Raw genomic sequence first — 13605 nt, 5'->3', positions numbered from 1 at the left:
AGTGAGTACTCCACGTTATAGAAGAGAAGCAGAGGGGAAAGGGAAGATGTGGGAGGCAGAATAAAAATGGACAGACAGTGGAAAGAGGGAGGGGGGAGGAGAAAAGAGAGCTTTGGAATATTTATAGAAGACTGAAGCGAAGAAATAAGCTCTATTTCTGTGCTGTGACACCTGGTTGCATCTCGGATGATGCACTGTCAGGCTAAGTCAAATCAAAGGCATCTTATGGTGCCTCTGCAGCAGCAAGCAAAGAGAAATTTGCCTTTATTTCGAGCAGATTACACATTTCTTTCAGGCTTCGGTGGCAAAGCATCTCTGATTCCGGAATCTGCAGACGGAAGAGTGCTTAATCAAAGAAATGATGGCCTTGTGACAAGCATGAGAGCCGCTAGACTGAGTCACAAAATGAGGTTAATGTGGGAGGGAGAAGAAGGGGGTGCACAAATATGAAATCCAAATAAAAAATCCTTTCCCTGTTAACCGAGGAGGAATGAGTCAAAATAGATTCAATGTTCCAGACACGTCACTTTGCCTGCAAATTTAAAAACGTACGTTCATACGTCTGTGTGTGGGGAGAACAGGATACCTCTGGGCTTATGCTGTGACCTAGATAAGGCCTTGATGCTCCCAAGTCTGTCAGGCAGAGTGTATCCGAGTGTGTGTGTGTGTGTGGCATCCCATAGAGTAAATGCATGTGTGTCTAAATGCAGAAGAGAGAGAGAGATGAAACGAAGCTGCACGGCTGCGATGCCCGTGTGACTCAGAGCCTCAGCTGGATGACATACAAAGAGGTGACCGTTCACACAGCAAGAAAGCTAATCCAAACGCACAGGGATACAAAAACTGCAAGTCTTCAGCCTCTCGTTGCAACCTTACGTCACATCGAATGCAGAAAACCTGCAAAATTACACAACATAACGAAAGTGTAGTAACCTCAAACCCTGATGCCAAAGCTCGTCCCTCTCCGTGCAAGACTCAGTGAATCACCCCTCCTCCGTTTGGGTGTAAAGCTTAACAGCTTAGCGCCCACTATGGATGTAGATTAGATTGTTACGGGCTCTTAGATTTCCCTTCCATATGGCATAAAATTAAACACTTCTGAGGCTTTTTACCTCCATATAGCCCAGATTAATATAACATAATGAACCAAACCCATACCCCCTTCACTCTATTACTCCGCAGCTATTCAGTGCATTATGTAAAAATGACAGGAATCATTTCGCCCCAGTTAATTCTTCACCTGTCCTCTGGCCAGATTTGTCATTAAAGGGTTAATCCTGTGAAGCAGGAGCTCTGAAAGTTTAACGAAAGGACAGAAAACTCGGCAGGCTTTAAACGGGCGCGGGACAAAAATAGCCGTTTCTCACACAGATGGCGACTCTCCCACAGAGTCACGCATGGCAGAAAAAATGATGGGAAAAGACTCATCAGCAGAGACTCATCAGTAAACACAAGCGTCCTATTTGCTCCAAACAGGAAATGACACATATGCATGTGGAGAGCGCTGTCTCCAATTTCACTCTGGAGAGCGACGCACTCAAAATGTCACCGTTTTCACACTTTGGCAAGTTCAGAGACTTTGAAGTAAATACTCCCAAAGCAGGAAGGCATTCAGAGGTCAGGTGTGTTATTCTACACAGACTCTTGAAAAAAAACCCCACCAAAAGTATAAAGATGGCAGTAACTCATAAACGGTTCAACACTCCTGTCAAACTCGTTGACATTCTGCACTTCAATCACAAGCTGTTTGGTTGATTTAAAATCTACTTATGGAATTACATAACTGTATGTCTTCTTCTTCTTTTGGTGACTCCCTTTTAGGGGTCACTGCAGTATTCCTATCATACTCCTCTGATCCACCAACCATCAGCATGCCCTCCTTCACTACATCCATGAATCTTCTCTGAGGTTTTCGTCTTCTTCTCCTGCCTGGCAGCTCCATCCTCAGCATTCTTTGTCCAAACCTTCTCAGCCTGGTCTCTATAACTTTGTCTGTCGTCTGCCAACGCCACAGTTCACAGACACTAATGCCTGACTTTACCCGTCGACGTGTCCATCACCTCTGCAAACAAGGAACTCAGAGCACCCTCACCTTTGACCCCATCCGTCATTCCAACTCCACCGCACTCTATGTGAACTTGTGAAAAAAATACCAAAAGAAAAGCATGAACTGTTAAACTTTTTATTAAATGTGATGTTTTTAGTCTAAAGGTAATCACACAAACTGATCAGTCATCACTCAGTGTTTCAGTTTCCCTCGGTGAGTTTATCTATTTTTTCAGTTCTTCTGACTGACTTTTTTGCTCATTTATTTAATAGGCACCACAGCGAGGAGTCACAAAATAGTAACTCTGTAGGTCAAACTGGGAGGAGATGATGCACCAGAATGCCTCATGTTTTATTAATACAGTTTAGTGTATTGATGACATATCACAGGAGGGAGAGGAATATGATATATTGCTATATCAGGGGTTCGTCCTGCTCTGGGGAAACACAGAGGTTCATAAATCTAAATCTGAGAACCCTGAAAGTGAAGACCTCCTGACTCAAACATTACTTCAAATAGAAAAACTATTGATGCTATAACTGTATTTGTGCAGCAGTAGAACATAAAGCACCACCGGTGGTACCTGAGGGCTCAATAACAGTCAGTTTCCATGGTAACGGAGGCGGAATCTATCACAGATTATCGACTTTAGTTTTTGTTTTCACATGCGAATCCTGCGCTGCTCTTTCCAGAACTCGGCAATCCCTTGAGACAGAGCATACTCTGCTAGGCCCCTGCAATCACGGGGGGTGAACCCCACCAAGGCCGTGCCCTTCATGCTGACCCCCTGTCTCCCTGCCAGCTCGCCGACCCTCGCCGTGATGAGGGAAGCCGGGGCATGACAGTACGACTCGCCGCCGATGCTGAAAGACGGCCAGGGTTCACCTGCGGTGAGGTGATCTGGCGGGGTCCCCTTCACGCTTTCCACATTACAAGCGATTTCCACAGCGCCCCCATGTGGTAGGGCCAGCACCTGCACCCCAGGCAGGCCTCCTGGCGTCGACTCCCTGATGGCTTTGGCGATGCTGCGCCCCAAAGAGACGTCCTGGGTGTCAATTGTGACATTGCAGTTCATGACGTAGGGACTGGCCCCGACACCTGCAGGAGATCAGACAAATCGGAACTAAAGGAGCTTCTTTAAATCAATAACAACATTTTTTGCAGATTTTTATTAGTGAGACAAAAGTTGCATAGCAATCCTCTTCCTTCTGAAGTCTTATTCACATTCAGAAACAGATTGTTTTACTAGCCCCTGCAATCACGTGCTCTGCAGTCCTCAGCCCTACAAAATGGTCAGAGTGGCAGAAGCTGTACTGAAAGCTTAAGAGGAATGGACACAGCACAGTCCCCCGTGTCAGACAGAGCACTGCCCAGTCTCACAGACTGCATGTCTATCAGGTGGTGTGAGGTGAGCCAGGACTAGTCTCTCCAGCTCTGCATCAGATGTGAAGTGAGGGCAACTGGTTGACAGTCATTTTTCTTGGATAGTGACGACTTCTTTGGTACACGTAGTTCACCAGATGTTCTCCGGAACACTATGAATCCTCGATCTCCTGTCTTGTTTGCCTCCAGTAAATTATTTTTTTCTTTACAAATCCAGCAGTGCTTATAATAGAGACTAAATGTTGCAAAGGTAACAACAGGATACCTCGGCTGTGTGAATCTGATGTTTAACACCTTTTAGTTAGATTCAGAATGTGCTAACAGGCTCAGTGGCCTGACTTTTTTTTTTATCTGATAACACGTCAATGTTATTTTTTTTTAGTTGTGTGAACTTTTCAGATTTTTCCTTTCAAAGGTTAGAATAGAGAAGGGAGACAGCCTGTGGTCAGACTAACAAACAAAAACAGACAAAGTCACCTGTGTTGTGTAATCACACCAAAGAGACACTCTAACCTTCATTACCTGCTACCTCTGGCTCACCTGTGAGGCCAAATCGTTTCTGTGGCTGCGGCCCCACGTCGGCCCTGATCGCTCGCAGGTCCGGCGTCTTCTTGAACCAGCCCATCTCCTTCCTCCTGTGCGCCAGCCCTCGCTGTAAAGGGAAGTCTGCCCAGCCAAACAGGAAGGCACTGGTGCCCCGGACCCTCTCTGTAAGTCCCTGAGCCACAGCTGAGCCCAAGCACGTCATCACGTGCACACAAATTCAGAAACGCAAAGGTGCAAAGACCGTGACGGACCAAAACACACCCGCGGGAATGTAATTCAGACGGATGGAAAATACAGACACATGGGCTGCTTATTACATGCATGCATGAATACAGTTCTTGTTAGTGGGTTGGCCAATTACCATTTTTCAATCACACCACACAGATTAGCATACAGAGTGCAGTCTGCAGGCATGAGGGCAAAGTGTTGAGTTATTGCTCATTATCAGATAGACACATTGCTGCGAAGTCAGCTGGTAAACTGTGAAAGTAATCAACAGCACAGGAAAATAGAAAAGACGTCACATCATCAGCTACATGCAGGTGAGACATGCTTGTGCTTGAGACACGGTGGATAAGCTCATGACAGAAAATGTACTGAGGAATAATAAAAACTACAAACACCCTGCTGAATATGTCTGTGAACACACACTGAGAATTTATTTTAAGTCACACTGACAGCCAGTGAGGATTTAAAATATAGCTGTGATTCCCAACCAGGGATACATGTTAGATAGGATTTTAGGGTTATGTGGGAAGTTCAACTAATCTAAAAAAATGCAGTAACAAGTAGATCTTAAAAGATTTTACTGGAAAAGTTAGCAGTAAACTAAAGTAATACATAAGCGGTAGCAAAAGGGTAAATCAAATATATAAATGATTTAAATAGGTAGATAAATAAATAGTTAAATAAGGACTGGAAAGAAAGGGTGAAGGCTTGAATTTATAAAATAACAACTAAACCTTTGAGAAGTTTTCATATAATAAACAAATTCAAATTTTAAACAAATATAATGGATAACTGTTGAAATAACTCACCTGGCTAACAGTATGGAAACCTTTTGTTAGCTAAACCACTAGCTAAAAAAGCAAGGCTAGCAGTTAAAATCATTAGCCAAAAATGTGCTGTCTGTAAATAATTAGAATTGCTTTTTAAAATTATAATGAAGGGGGGAAGTATCCAACTATTAACTTTTTGAAAAGAGTAAATAAATAAAATTGTTAGCTTAACATGACGGACAAATGGTTTAAATGGCTAAAAAATTATAAATAAAAAGTTTTAAATACTTAGCTAAAGGATATCTAGCTAAAAGTTGAAATTATTAGCTAAAAACATAATTAAATGACGTTAGCTAAACAGATAAATATTTGAAACTACAAGCTTAGTACAAGTATGGATAGCAATTAAAAACATACAATAAAAGTATTGATTAATTGAAATAGCAAAACAAAAACTATGAATGAAAGTGGGGTTAGCAGTTGAATATTAAAGGGTATAAAAGGGTAATAACAGGAATTATTAGCTAACTACTACTACTACTATGAGTAGTAGTGGAAATGTTTAGGTGAAATAATGGAGAAACTCAGAAGGTTAGTCAAACAATAATTAGTTTGAATGAACACTTCATTTGATGACGGGGTATTTAAGGAGGGTACAGTGTTTCAGGGGTACATTAACTCTCAGGAACACTGTGAAACACATACCGAGCGCCTCTTTAGTACAGTCCTCTGCCCTCACCTCCTCCCCCAGTGGGTAGATGGGTATGAGGTCAACAGCGCCCATGCACGGATGGACTCCTGTGTGAGTTTGCATGTCAATCAGCCCGCACGCCTTCTCGCATGCACACAGGATCGCCTCCGCTGGAAAACATTAAAAAACACCACCAAATAAAAGCTGCAAACTTTGACTGCTTTCACTGTTAAGACTGTCGTGTTGCGGACAAGGATTCGTAGAAATGATTTTTTTCTCTGTGATCCTTGTTAGAAAAAGGTTCTTACTGGGTTTTCTATGTGTCTTTAAATCCCTCACAAAGCTTATTAAAGGATTGGAAGCTGGAGCTGAACCCATTCATCCATCTCTCAAGAGCAAGAGAGTGAATATGGAACATGTTAGAAGAACAAATACAAAGAGGGCTTACTGATCGAGTCGATGCTGGACACAATAGTGATGACAGAGCGGTTGTAGTCATAATCATTAAAGATGTTTAACACCGTGGTCCCCTCACGCCTCACACCTAAAGCACAATAAAGACAATAAATGTGAATAAATGTCTAATAACAGGTTATATTTTACAGGTAAAGGGCAAATTTAGTGCTTAGAGTAGGGTGGTTATCTGATTATCATCTGGCGCCATCATGGATGACATAACTGCGTACAGGCAGTGATTTTACAGCTAAGAGTTGGGTATATATAGTGGCTTGCCCTTCAAACTGAGGCTGTAAATAGTTTACCAGCAGTTAGCTCGTGTTGAAATCCAAACTTTTTTTTCCGCTGGTACCTTGAACTCACCTTCAGTATTGTACAAAGCTGCCTTGGCCACCATCTCCACCAGATGCTTCCTGCGAGCTTCAGAAACATTGAGGAGACACGCCACCAGTCTCCTGCCCAAAGAGCTCGAGGCCATGCTTTATCAGGTATGCAGAACTGGGAAAGTAGAAATGCAGCCACTCATTAGATGAAAATTTGAATGTGTGACCAATAAAACTCAATCATGGGAAAAAGAAAGTCCATATTCTTTCAATTCCAAGGGTTCATATATGAGAACATTTTAAAAATCCTTAACATTATTTACCAGTTTCAGATGACCAACTCTATCTGTCAGACAGATGGCCTCACATTTCACTCTACAATACTTGTATGCAGAAGAGTTCATGGTCAACTCAGGCCAACCCTCCACCACTGTGCTTGACAGTTGGTATGAGGTATGATCAACACTTCTGCCCGTAAACATTTTTTTTCTTTGTTTGTTTTTATAATTTAAGCCCCAAAAATATAATTAAAATAGTAAGTTTAAAACTACTACAGTTTTCCAATAAAGGTACTTTTTGTACTTACATGCTGTATGTTTGTTGTGGTACAAACTGGTACCACATGAAAAAATGACTAGTCCTAGTTGAACAATTCACAAAAAATTATATTTAAGCTAAAAATGGCTGCACTAGTTACATTTTAAAATTTGTAATTATCCCAGCATGTATCAAAGTACCAGGTGACATTTTCCCCATGTTTTTGCTGTTGCACCCACTTCTTTGAGCTCATTCCTGTGAGAAGTTCAGGAAATACTGTTTTTATTTCAACTGTTGGATGATAAATGGTATAGTTCATAGAGCTGTCTTCATCCCATCAAAAAATGAAGCAGTGAAATAATACTTTTGATTTTTAATGCAATTCTAAGTGTAACATGGATACTCAAGCAGCAACAGAATAAGTGCATGGGCTATGAAAAGTTCTCCAATAAATATAAGCTGCTGCACAGTGTGTTTAAAAGCTGAAGTTACCTTCCAGCAGATGAATGGAACTCTTCTTATGAGCAGAATGACCTGATAGATTAGTTGAAATGGTTAATTATCAGTCATATAATTATTCAGTGCAGCTTATGGGAATTATTAAGCCGAGTGGTGGTGCAATGGTTTACCCATTGTGTCTGCACATCTGTTTGCACAGCTGTAGAACATGTACAAAGTGCAGCCTGGTGTAAACTATTTTGCTGTGTTATGCAGGCGGAACCAGACATGTCAGTGGCACACTTGAAGTATGTGCAGCGTCTATAAGGGAAAAAAGGGCAATATCTGCGGGAAAACACTCACTTTGCACTCGCTTCAGCGCAGCCGCTGCGAACCCACCCACATCAAGATCCACGGAAAGGTAAACACGTTCATTTTATGTGTTCAGCTAAACTTTGGAAGTCTCAGCACAAGATGGTTCCACCCCGATCCCAACCATAGACACTTTGAGATGTGTTTATGTATGTGCGGTCCTCGTATGTATTTTTTAAAAAAATAAAAAAGGTCTGGGGTGTAAATATTTTTTTCTGGACATGCTGTTACCTACTTATTATTTTTGGAAAATATTAAAATTCCATAAAATTATGAAAACATTCGGGAAAAAAATTAGTGGTTTAATCAGTGTCAATTTTATTTATGTTTTATATCCATAAATATCCTCGGTTCACATCGATAACAGTTCACGTTTCTCACCACAAACGAGGTGTTTTATACGATTGCTTTGTTCTTCTCTTGGCGTCGTAAGACCGCGCCGACGAAAACGGAAATGCAAAGGAGGGAATCATCCGATTCCTACCGACGAGAAAACTCAACACATGCGCAGTAGCGCGTACGTTTCCTGTCACTGCAGTCGTTTGTTATTTCGGTGGGTTTGTTTTTGTTAAACAGCGCCTCTTTGTGGACAAAAGGAGACTCTAAAACTGTGACAGTGAAGTAAATCTTGGACGTTTATTCCGCAGGTGTCGTAATGTGAGGCGGACAGCGGTTGTAGACGCCGTGTAGTTGTAATTGTTTGCGTATAATAAGGCTGTGTGGCCCGGTTTGGCGCTACCCGCTGATAATGTGATGCTAACTGACAGCAGCATGGAGCGAGTGCGCAGATGAGGAAAAACGCCAGCTCATTTTCTTATTTTAGAGTCCATGCTAGCCGAACGAGCAGCAGTACTGGGCCTGACTTTAATAACTGCGGCCAAAGCGATGATGACGTCACCCTCCGAGCTCCGGGGGCTCCACGCCTCGGCAAGCCGGGATGCGCTGTCGGGAACCCCGCTGCAGAAGCTGCAGAGGCTGCCCTCGGTGCCCGGGAACCTCCCTAACCGAGTGAACGACCTGCTGCTCCTGCGGCCTGACCCGGAGGAGCAGGAGAAGAGCAACAACCGGCACGTGGTGTTTTTCCACGGGGATATTCAGGTGAGAGTGATGGAGAAGGTCTCAGGTGAACATGGCTGCCATGGCGAAATTAATCACTTAATACGATTACTGAGGCAGCTCTGTGCCACCTCCTGTGTGTTTAATGTTGGAATCAGTCAATGATTTCTTTCAGTAAACCAAATAAAAATGCGGGGAGGCCAGTCCATGGCTGATAGTGCTCCATTGTCTGTGATTTTGTCCAGGTATGATTTTACTGCCTCTGCAGTGCGTTTCGGATCATTGTCATGCTGAAAAATGAAGCTGTTGCCAATCAGACCTTTTCCCCGTGGTATTTCATGGAGCATCAAAATCTGACAGTTCACTTTTGCCGAGATCTCCAACACCACTGGCTGAAATGAAACCATGACAGAGCCTCCACTTTCTTTTACAGATAGACGCTCACTGTGCTAACTCTCTCCTGATCTCCTCCGTACACACTGGTGATGATTCGAACCAAATATTAGGACTTATCACTCCATCAGACCTGTTGCCACTCATTTTCAGTCCAGTTCTTGTGTGGTTTGGCATACTTTAGCCTTTCCTTCCACTGAGACATTTCTGATGCGGCTTCAGGCTTTATTCCCCTGAAAATGGTCAGGAAAAACGACAGGACTCAGCTGTGCTGCTCTTGTTCTGAGATCATGTAGGACCTCTATGTTGCAAAAAGCAGTTGTAAAACTTCTCATTTCTGTCTGTGCAGAACTTCCAGGAGGAGATGGCGCTGCAGCCTGAGGGTGCCCAGTGGCTCTCCTGGAGCCTGGAGAGGGTCGCCTTCACTCTGGGTTGCCGTTTCCCTGATAGACACGTGTGGGTGGTGAGAGCCTCGCGCATGTACCTGCACAAGTTCAGCTGCTACCAGAACTTCGTGGAGAGCAACATGTTCGGGGCTCCGGAGCACTCGCCATACTCTGCTGACTCTGGAGCGTTTCACCACCTCAGGTTTGTCACTGGAGCTCATTTTGTCTTGTTGGGATATTATTTAACTTGATTACTTTGGCTAAATTTTATCTGGCCTGTATATCGGTTAAGAATAAATTAAGAAAGGTGTAGAGGCTTAAAAAGCCACCTGCAAGCTAAATCATCTAGCTTACAGAGAATGACACAGAAAAGGGCAATTTAATGGTGAACGCGTTTCCATCTCTTTAGACTACCCCGTGTCTTTTCCCAGTTTTCCAAATTTTATGTTTTTGGAAAACATGACCACGTCTAAAGGTGTGAAGGACAGGAAAATGCTGCTGTAATTCTTCTAGATGATTTTGATCTTTTCTCTGAGTCTGAGCAGTGTTTCTGACCACAGGGCCCTGCTGAGCCACGGCATGGAGCGAGCCAACCTGCCAGACCCGCTCCAACCACAGGGCGGCGCTGACAGCATCCCCTCAGGCTTCTCCCTGACCCTGGTGGGCTTCAGCAAAGGCTGCGTGGTCCTGAACCAGATGGTGTACGAGCTGCCCGGGGCCCGTGCTGATCCGCAGATGTCACCCTTCGTCAAGCACATCTCTGACATGTTCTGGCTGGATGGTGGCCACCCGGGGGGCAGTGAGACCTGGGTGACGGACAAGCAGGTCCTGAAGGAGCTGGCCGCCAGCGGCGTGTCGATCCATGCCCACGTGACCCCTTACGAGGTGTGCGACCCGATGCGGGCCTGGGTGGGCCGCGAGCACGGACACTTCATCAAAACTCTGGAGGAGTTCGGGGCGTGTCCAAGCAAGAAGCTGCACTTCAAGGACGAGCCGCCCTCCATCGAGAACCACTTCAGGGTCATCCAGGAGTTTTGAGCGCTTTATGTGATCTTTGTGTCTTATTGCTGGTCTTACCTCAAACCTTCAGATTTAAGGGCTCAGATGAGTCGGATGCTAGTTTGTTAAACGCGCTAACCCTGAGGTGGGACGAGCTTTCCTCTGTTCTCCACTGTCTTCCTCTGAAAGTCATTCAGGCTAAATGAAAGCTTTTCCATTTGCTCAGACTTTATGTTGCTGCCGAGCCGCTGGTTAATCCGGTTAGTTTCTCTAACTCAACTTGTTTGCGCGTTTAGCTACAGCAGAAAAGCTTCTTACATTCTTTCTATACCTGCACTAGCATTGAGCTCATTTTAGACACATGAATGTTTGAGAATCCGGTCTCACCTCTGAGTCCGGGTGGACGTCATCAGCAGGAATATCTGCTGATTGTGTTTTAACTGTAATGAAATAACAAGCAGACACTTAAAGTGTTTGAGTTCATTCCTTCAGTTTGATGCTGATGGTGGATTTCCACCAATCACGAGTCAGAAAAAGGACAAAAAAGCAGTTTAGATTTATACTTTTAAGATAAGACACTGCAGGCTAACAGGAACTGTTCACTTTTTGAAGCCATTGAAGTTCCAAAACCGGACTTAAAAATAAAACAATCTTAATTAAGATTGATTATCTTGCAACGAGTTATGTGTGTAAATTGCAGACTGTTTAAAAAAAAAAAAGTGCCTGCAGCGTCTCCTCTTAAATTGCTGCGGTACGTTTTATTCTGACACACAGTCACCTCAAGGTGTGTTCACTACGTATTCTGGAGCCGTCACATTTCACATGGTCTTCATCAGCACGGGGTGTTCTGCTGATGAAGACCATGGGGCTCATAGGTCAGCTCTGTCATCACGTTTGGAAATCAACTTTTAAACTCGGTACAACTATAACAACAACCAAAAACTTTCATATTTTACTGTAAATGTTTTTAAAATATCAGATTTTATGTTTTTCTGGAGAAAAAAAAAGTCCATCTGCACAGATTTGTTTTTTGTTTTCAGTAAAATGCAATAATAAGAAGGAACACTCAGGTGCTTTAGTATTTGGGCAGCAGGGCAGTTTTAGTTTTTTGCTTTGATTAAATCTGAATCACACCATGTGATTAATCTGTAGATGACAGTTGGGTTCTCTTCTGGCCTGAATTGCTTTGGGGGGAGCTGTACAGATGTCTGTCTTCTTTTAAATATTATGGAACTCTATAAATCACCTATCATATTTTTGGATCTTTGAGTAGGTGGGTCGTGACTCCTCCTTTCAGAGAGGGTGTGTGGGAGTTCTCCACACCAGTCTACATGTGTTTTGTGGACTTTGGGAAGGTTTTGCTGGGGTGACCTGTAGGGGGTGTTCCTGGACTCCAGGATATCAGGCACACTGTTAAAAGCACTTTGGAGCCTGCAGCTGCAGCGAGAGCTTGGTTCACGTCTCCATCAATAAGCCAGACTCCCTCAGGGTTGACCTTTGACACTGATTATGTTTACAGCTTTCATGAATAGAATATCAAAACAGAGGCTGTGGGGTTTGGTGCTGTGGATGCTGTACTGATCTGTTTTTTGTGAAGAGCGAGCTGATGATCTACACCTACATCCACAAGCTGTGGATGCTGACTGAAAGGCGTCCAGGACACCAGAGGTGGAAATGAGCTTCCTCTGAAGGCTTTGGGCTTTTGGGGGTGTCTGAGTAGAACAGCTGCTTTGCCAGGTTTTAAGGCATTGGTTGAGGTGTCGTGGATGTCCTGGATAACTTTGAGGCCCACGACTGCTTGGATAGATCATGTCTGCTGGCTTGGGTGGTACAGCGAGGATGTGTGGCCTTGGCGTCTTCGTTTAGGTCACTGGTCCTGTGACTTAGACCCAAAGGACTGGTAGAAACTGGATGAGTCTAATTAGCGGAAACAGATGTTGCTGTTGGTTGTTTCAAACACTAGAAGGCGAGTGCCATCTAGTTCTGTAGATATTTAGGTGAAGGTTGACATCTTTACAGCTAATATCTCCAAAACCATCTACGGACCCCCTGTCCAGATACTTTTGGACCTGAATGTATCTCATGGTGGCAGATGTGATGTGTTTTTATGACACTGGGTGGGGAGAAGGACAAAAAAAATCTATAAACCTGCTTGCTGTGTCCAATTAATAAGTGGATTATTCCTGTAGGACTTCTGGTAGCTGGCAGGGCAGCATGCACTGTACATCCATCTGTATGAGCTTAAATAGCATCTTTGCACTTTGCTGATGGCTGCGAGTCGTTCTGCTGAATGTAACTTCAGATGCATTCCATTGTTTACTACTTGCTGTATGTTGTGCTGTTTTTTTAAAAAAACAAAACAAAAACAAAAACTGAGGAGTGGATTTGACCTTTTATTAAAGGAGATTTATTCAGCTCAGCTCTGATTGGTTTTGTTCTTAGACTCTGTACCGCTGTATGAGTCAGTTAAAATAATCCTTATTTATGTCACATGCTCTCAAAATGTCATTTAGTGGCTGTAACAGTCAAAGAAACTTACTGTCTGGACTGTCTCATTAGACGTCCACTGAGTGGGAGTTCTTGAAGCAAATCAATGAAGTATGTAAATATTAAAATGCAAAGCTGAAACAATTCTTCTAACATAGAACAAAGGTCATCAGTTTTTATGTAGTTGTTACATGTACCCAACAAAAATCCCTGGGAGGGTTGATTGAGGAAGAGCATTTAGGATCAACCTCTGCTAGTGCCAACTCAGATATGCCGATTGCCCCGCTGTGGTGACCTTTGAACTGAAAGAAGCTCTTAAGGTACTTTGAGCTGATTCATTATGTTTAACAAGGCTTGGGACTGGTGCTAAGAGCACAGCAGCTCACATTTGGTCCTCCAGTCTTTAGCTCCATGGTGCAGTGGTTATGATATCAGCTTCCATATATGAGCCTTTATTAGTCTTTGTAGCCCGATTCCTACCATTCACACTGTG

The 13605-nt window shown here is 43.4% G+C and overlaps 2 protein-coding genes across 7 annotated transcripts; one reads left to right on the top strand and one right to left on the bottom strand.

The window, feature by feature from the left end:
• Nucleotides 1-1715: 1715 nt before the first annotated feature.
• ftcdnl1 (formiminotransferase cyclodeaminase N-terminal like 1) lies at nucleotides 1716-8048 on the bottom strand. Of its 5 annotated transcripts, XM_085136733.1 has the most exons (7): nucleotides 7783-8048; nucleotides 7474-7515; nucleotides 6485-6619; nucleotides 6114-6209; nucleotides 5680-5835; nucleotides 3971-4159; nucleotides 1716-3145 (listed from the first exon to the last, which is right to left on the bottom strand). In XM_085136733.1, exons 3-7 carry the CDS (start codon nucleotides 6597-6599, stop codon nucleotides 2709-2711), a joined length of 993 nt encoding a protein of 330 aa, XP_084992859.1. In that variant the 5' UTR covers nucleotides 6600-6619; nucleotides 7474-7515; nucleotides 7783-8048; the 3' UTR covers nucleotides 1716-2708. The 5 variants fall into 5 exon arrangements, with proteins under 5 accessions (XP_084992859.1, XP_084992858.1, XP_084992857.1 ...); XM_085136732.1 differs by lacking the exon at nucleotides 7474-7515 and having other exon boundaries at nucleotides 7783-8046; XM_085136731.1 differs by lacking the exon at nucleotides 7783-8048 and having other exon boundaries at nucleotides 7474-7595.
• Nucleotides 7723-13062, top strand: c16h2orf69 (chromosome 16 C2orf69 homolog). Of its 2 annotated transcripts, none has more exons than XM_085136736.1 (4): nucleotides 7723-7840; nucleotides 8615-8889; nucleotides 9590-9828; nucleotides 10187-13062. In XM_085136736.1, exons 2-4 carry the CDS (start codon nucleotides 8620-8622, stop codon nucleotides 10662-10664), a joined length of 987 nt encoding a protein of 328 aa, XP_084992862.1. In that variant the 5' UTR covers nucleotides 7723-7840; nucleotides 8615-8619; the 3' UTR covers nucleotides 10665-13062. The 2 variants fall into 2 exon arrangements, with proteins under 2 accessions (XP_084992862.1, XP_084992861.1); XM_085136735.1 differs by lacking the exon at nucleotides 7723-7840 and adding an exon at nucleotides 8311-8483.
• Nucleotides 13063-13605: the final 543 nt, after the last annotated feature.

This window comes from Neolamprologus multifasciatus, chromosome 16 (genome assembly GCF_963576455.1).
Source record: "Neolamprologus multifasciatus chromosome 16, fNeoMul1.2, whole genome shotgun sequence".
Classification (NCBI taxonomy): Eukaryota; Metazoa; Chordata; class Actinopteri; order Cichliformes; family Cichlidae; genus Neolamprologus; species Neolamprologus multifasciatus.
This window is presented reverse-complemented; position numbering and strand designations above follow the sequence as displayed.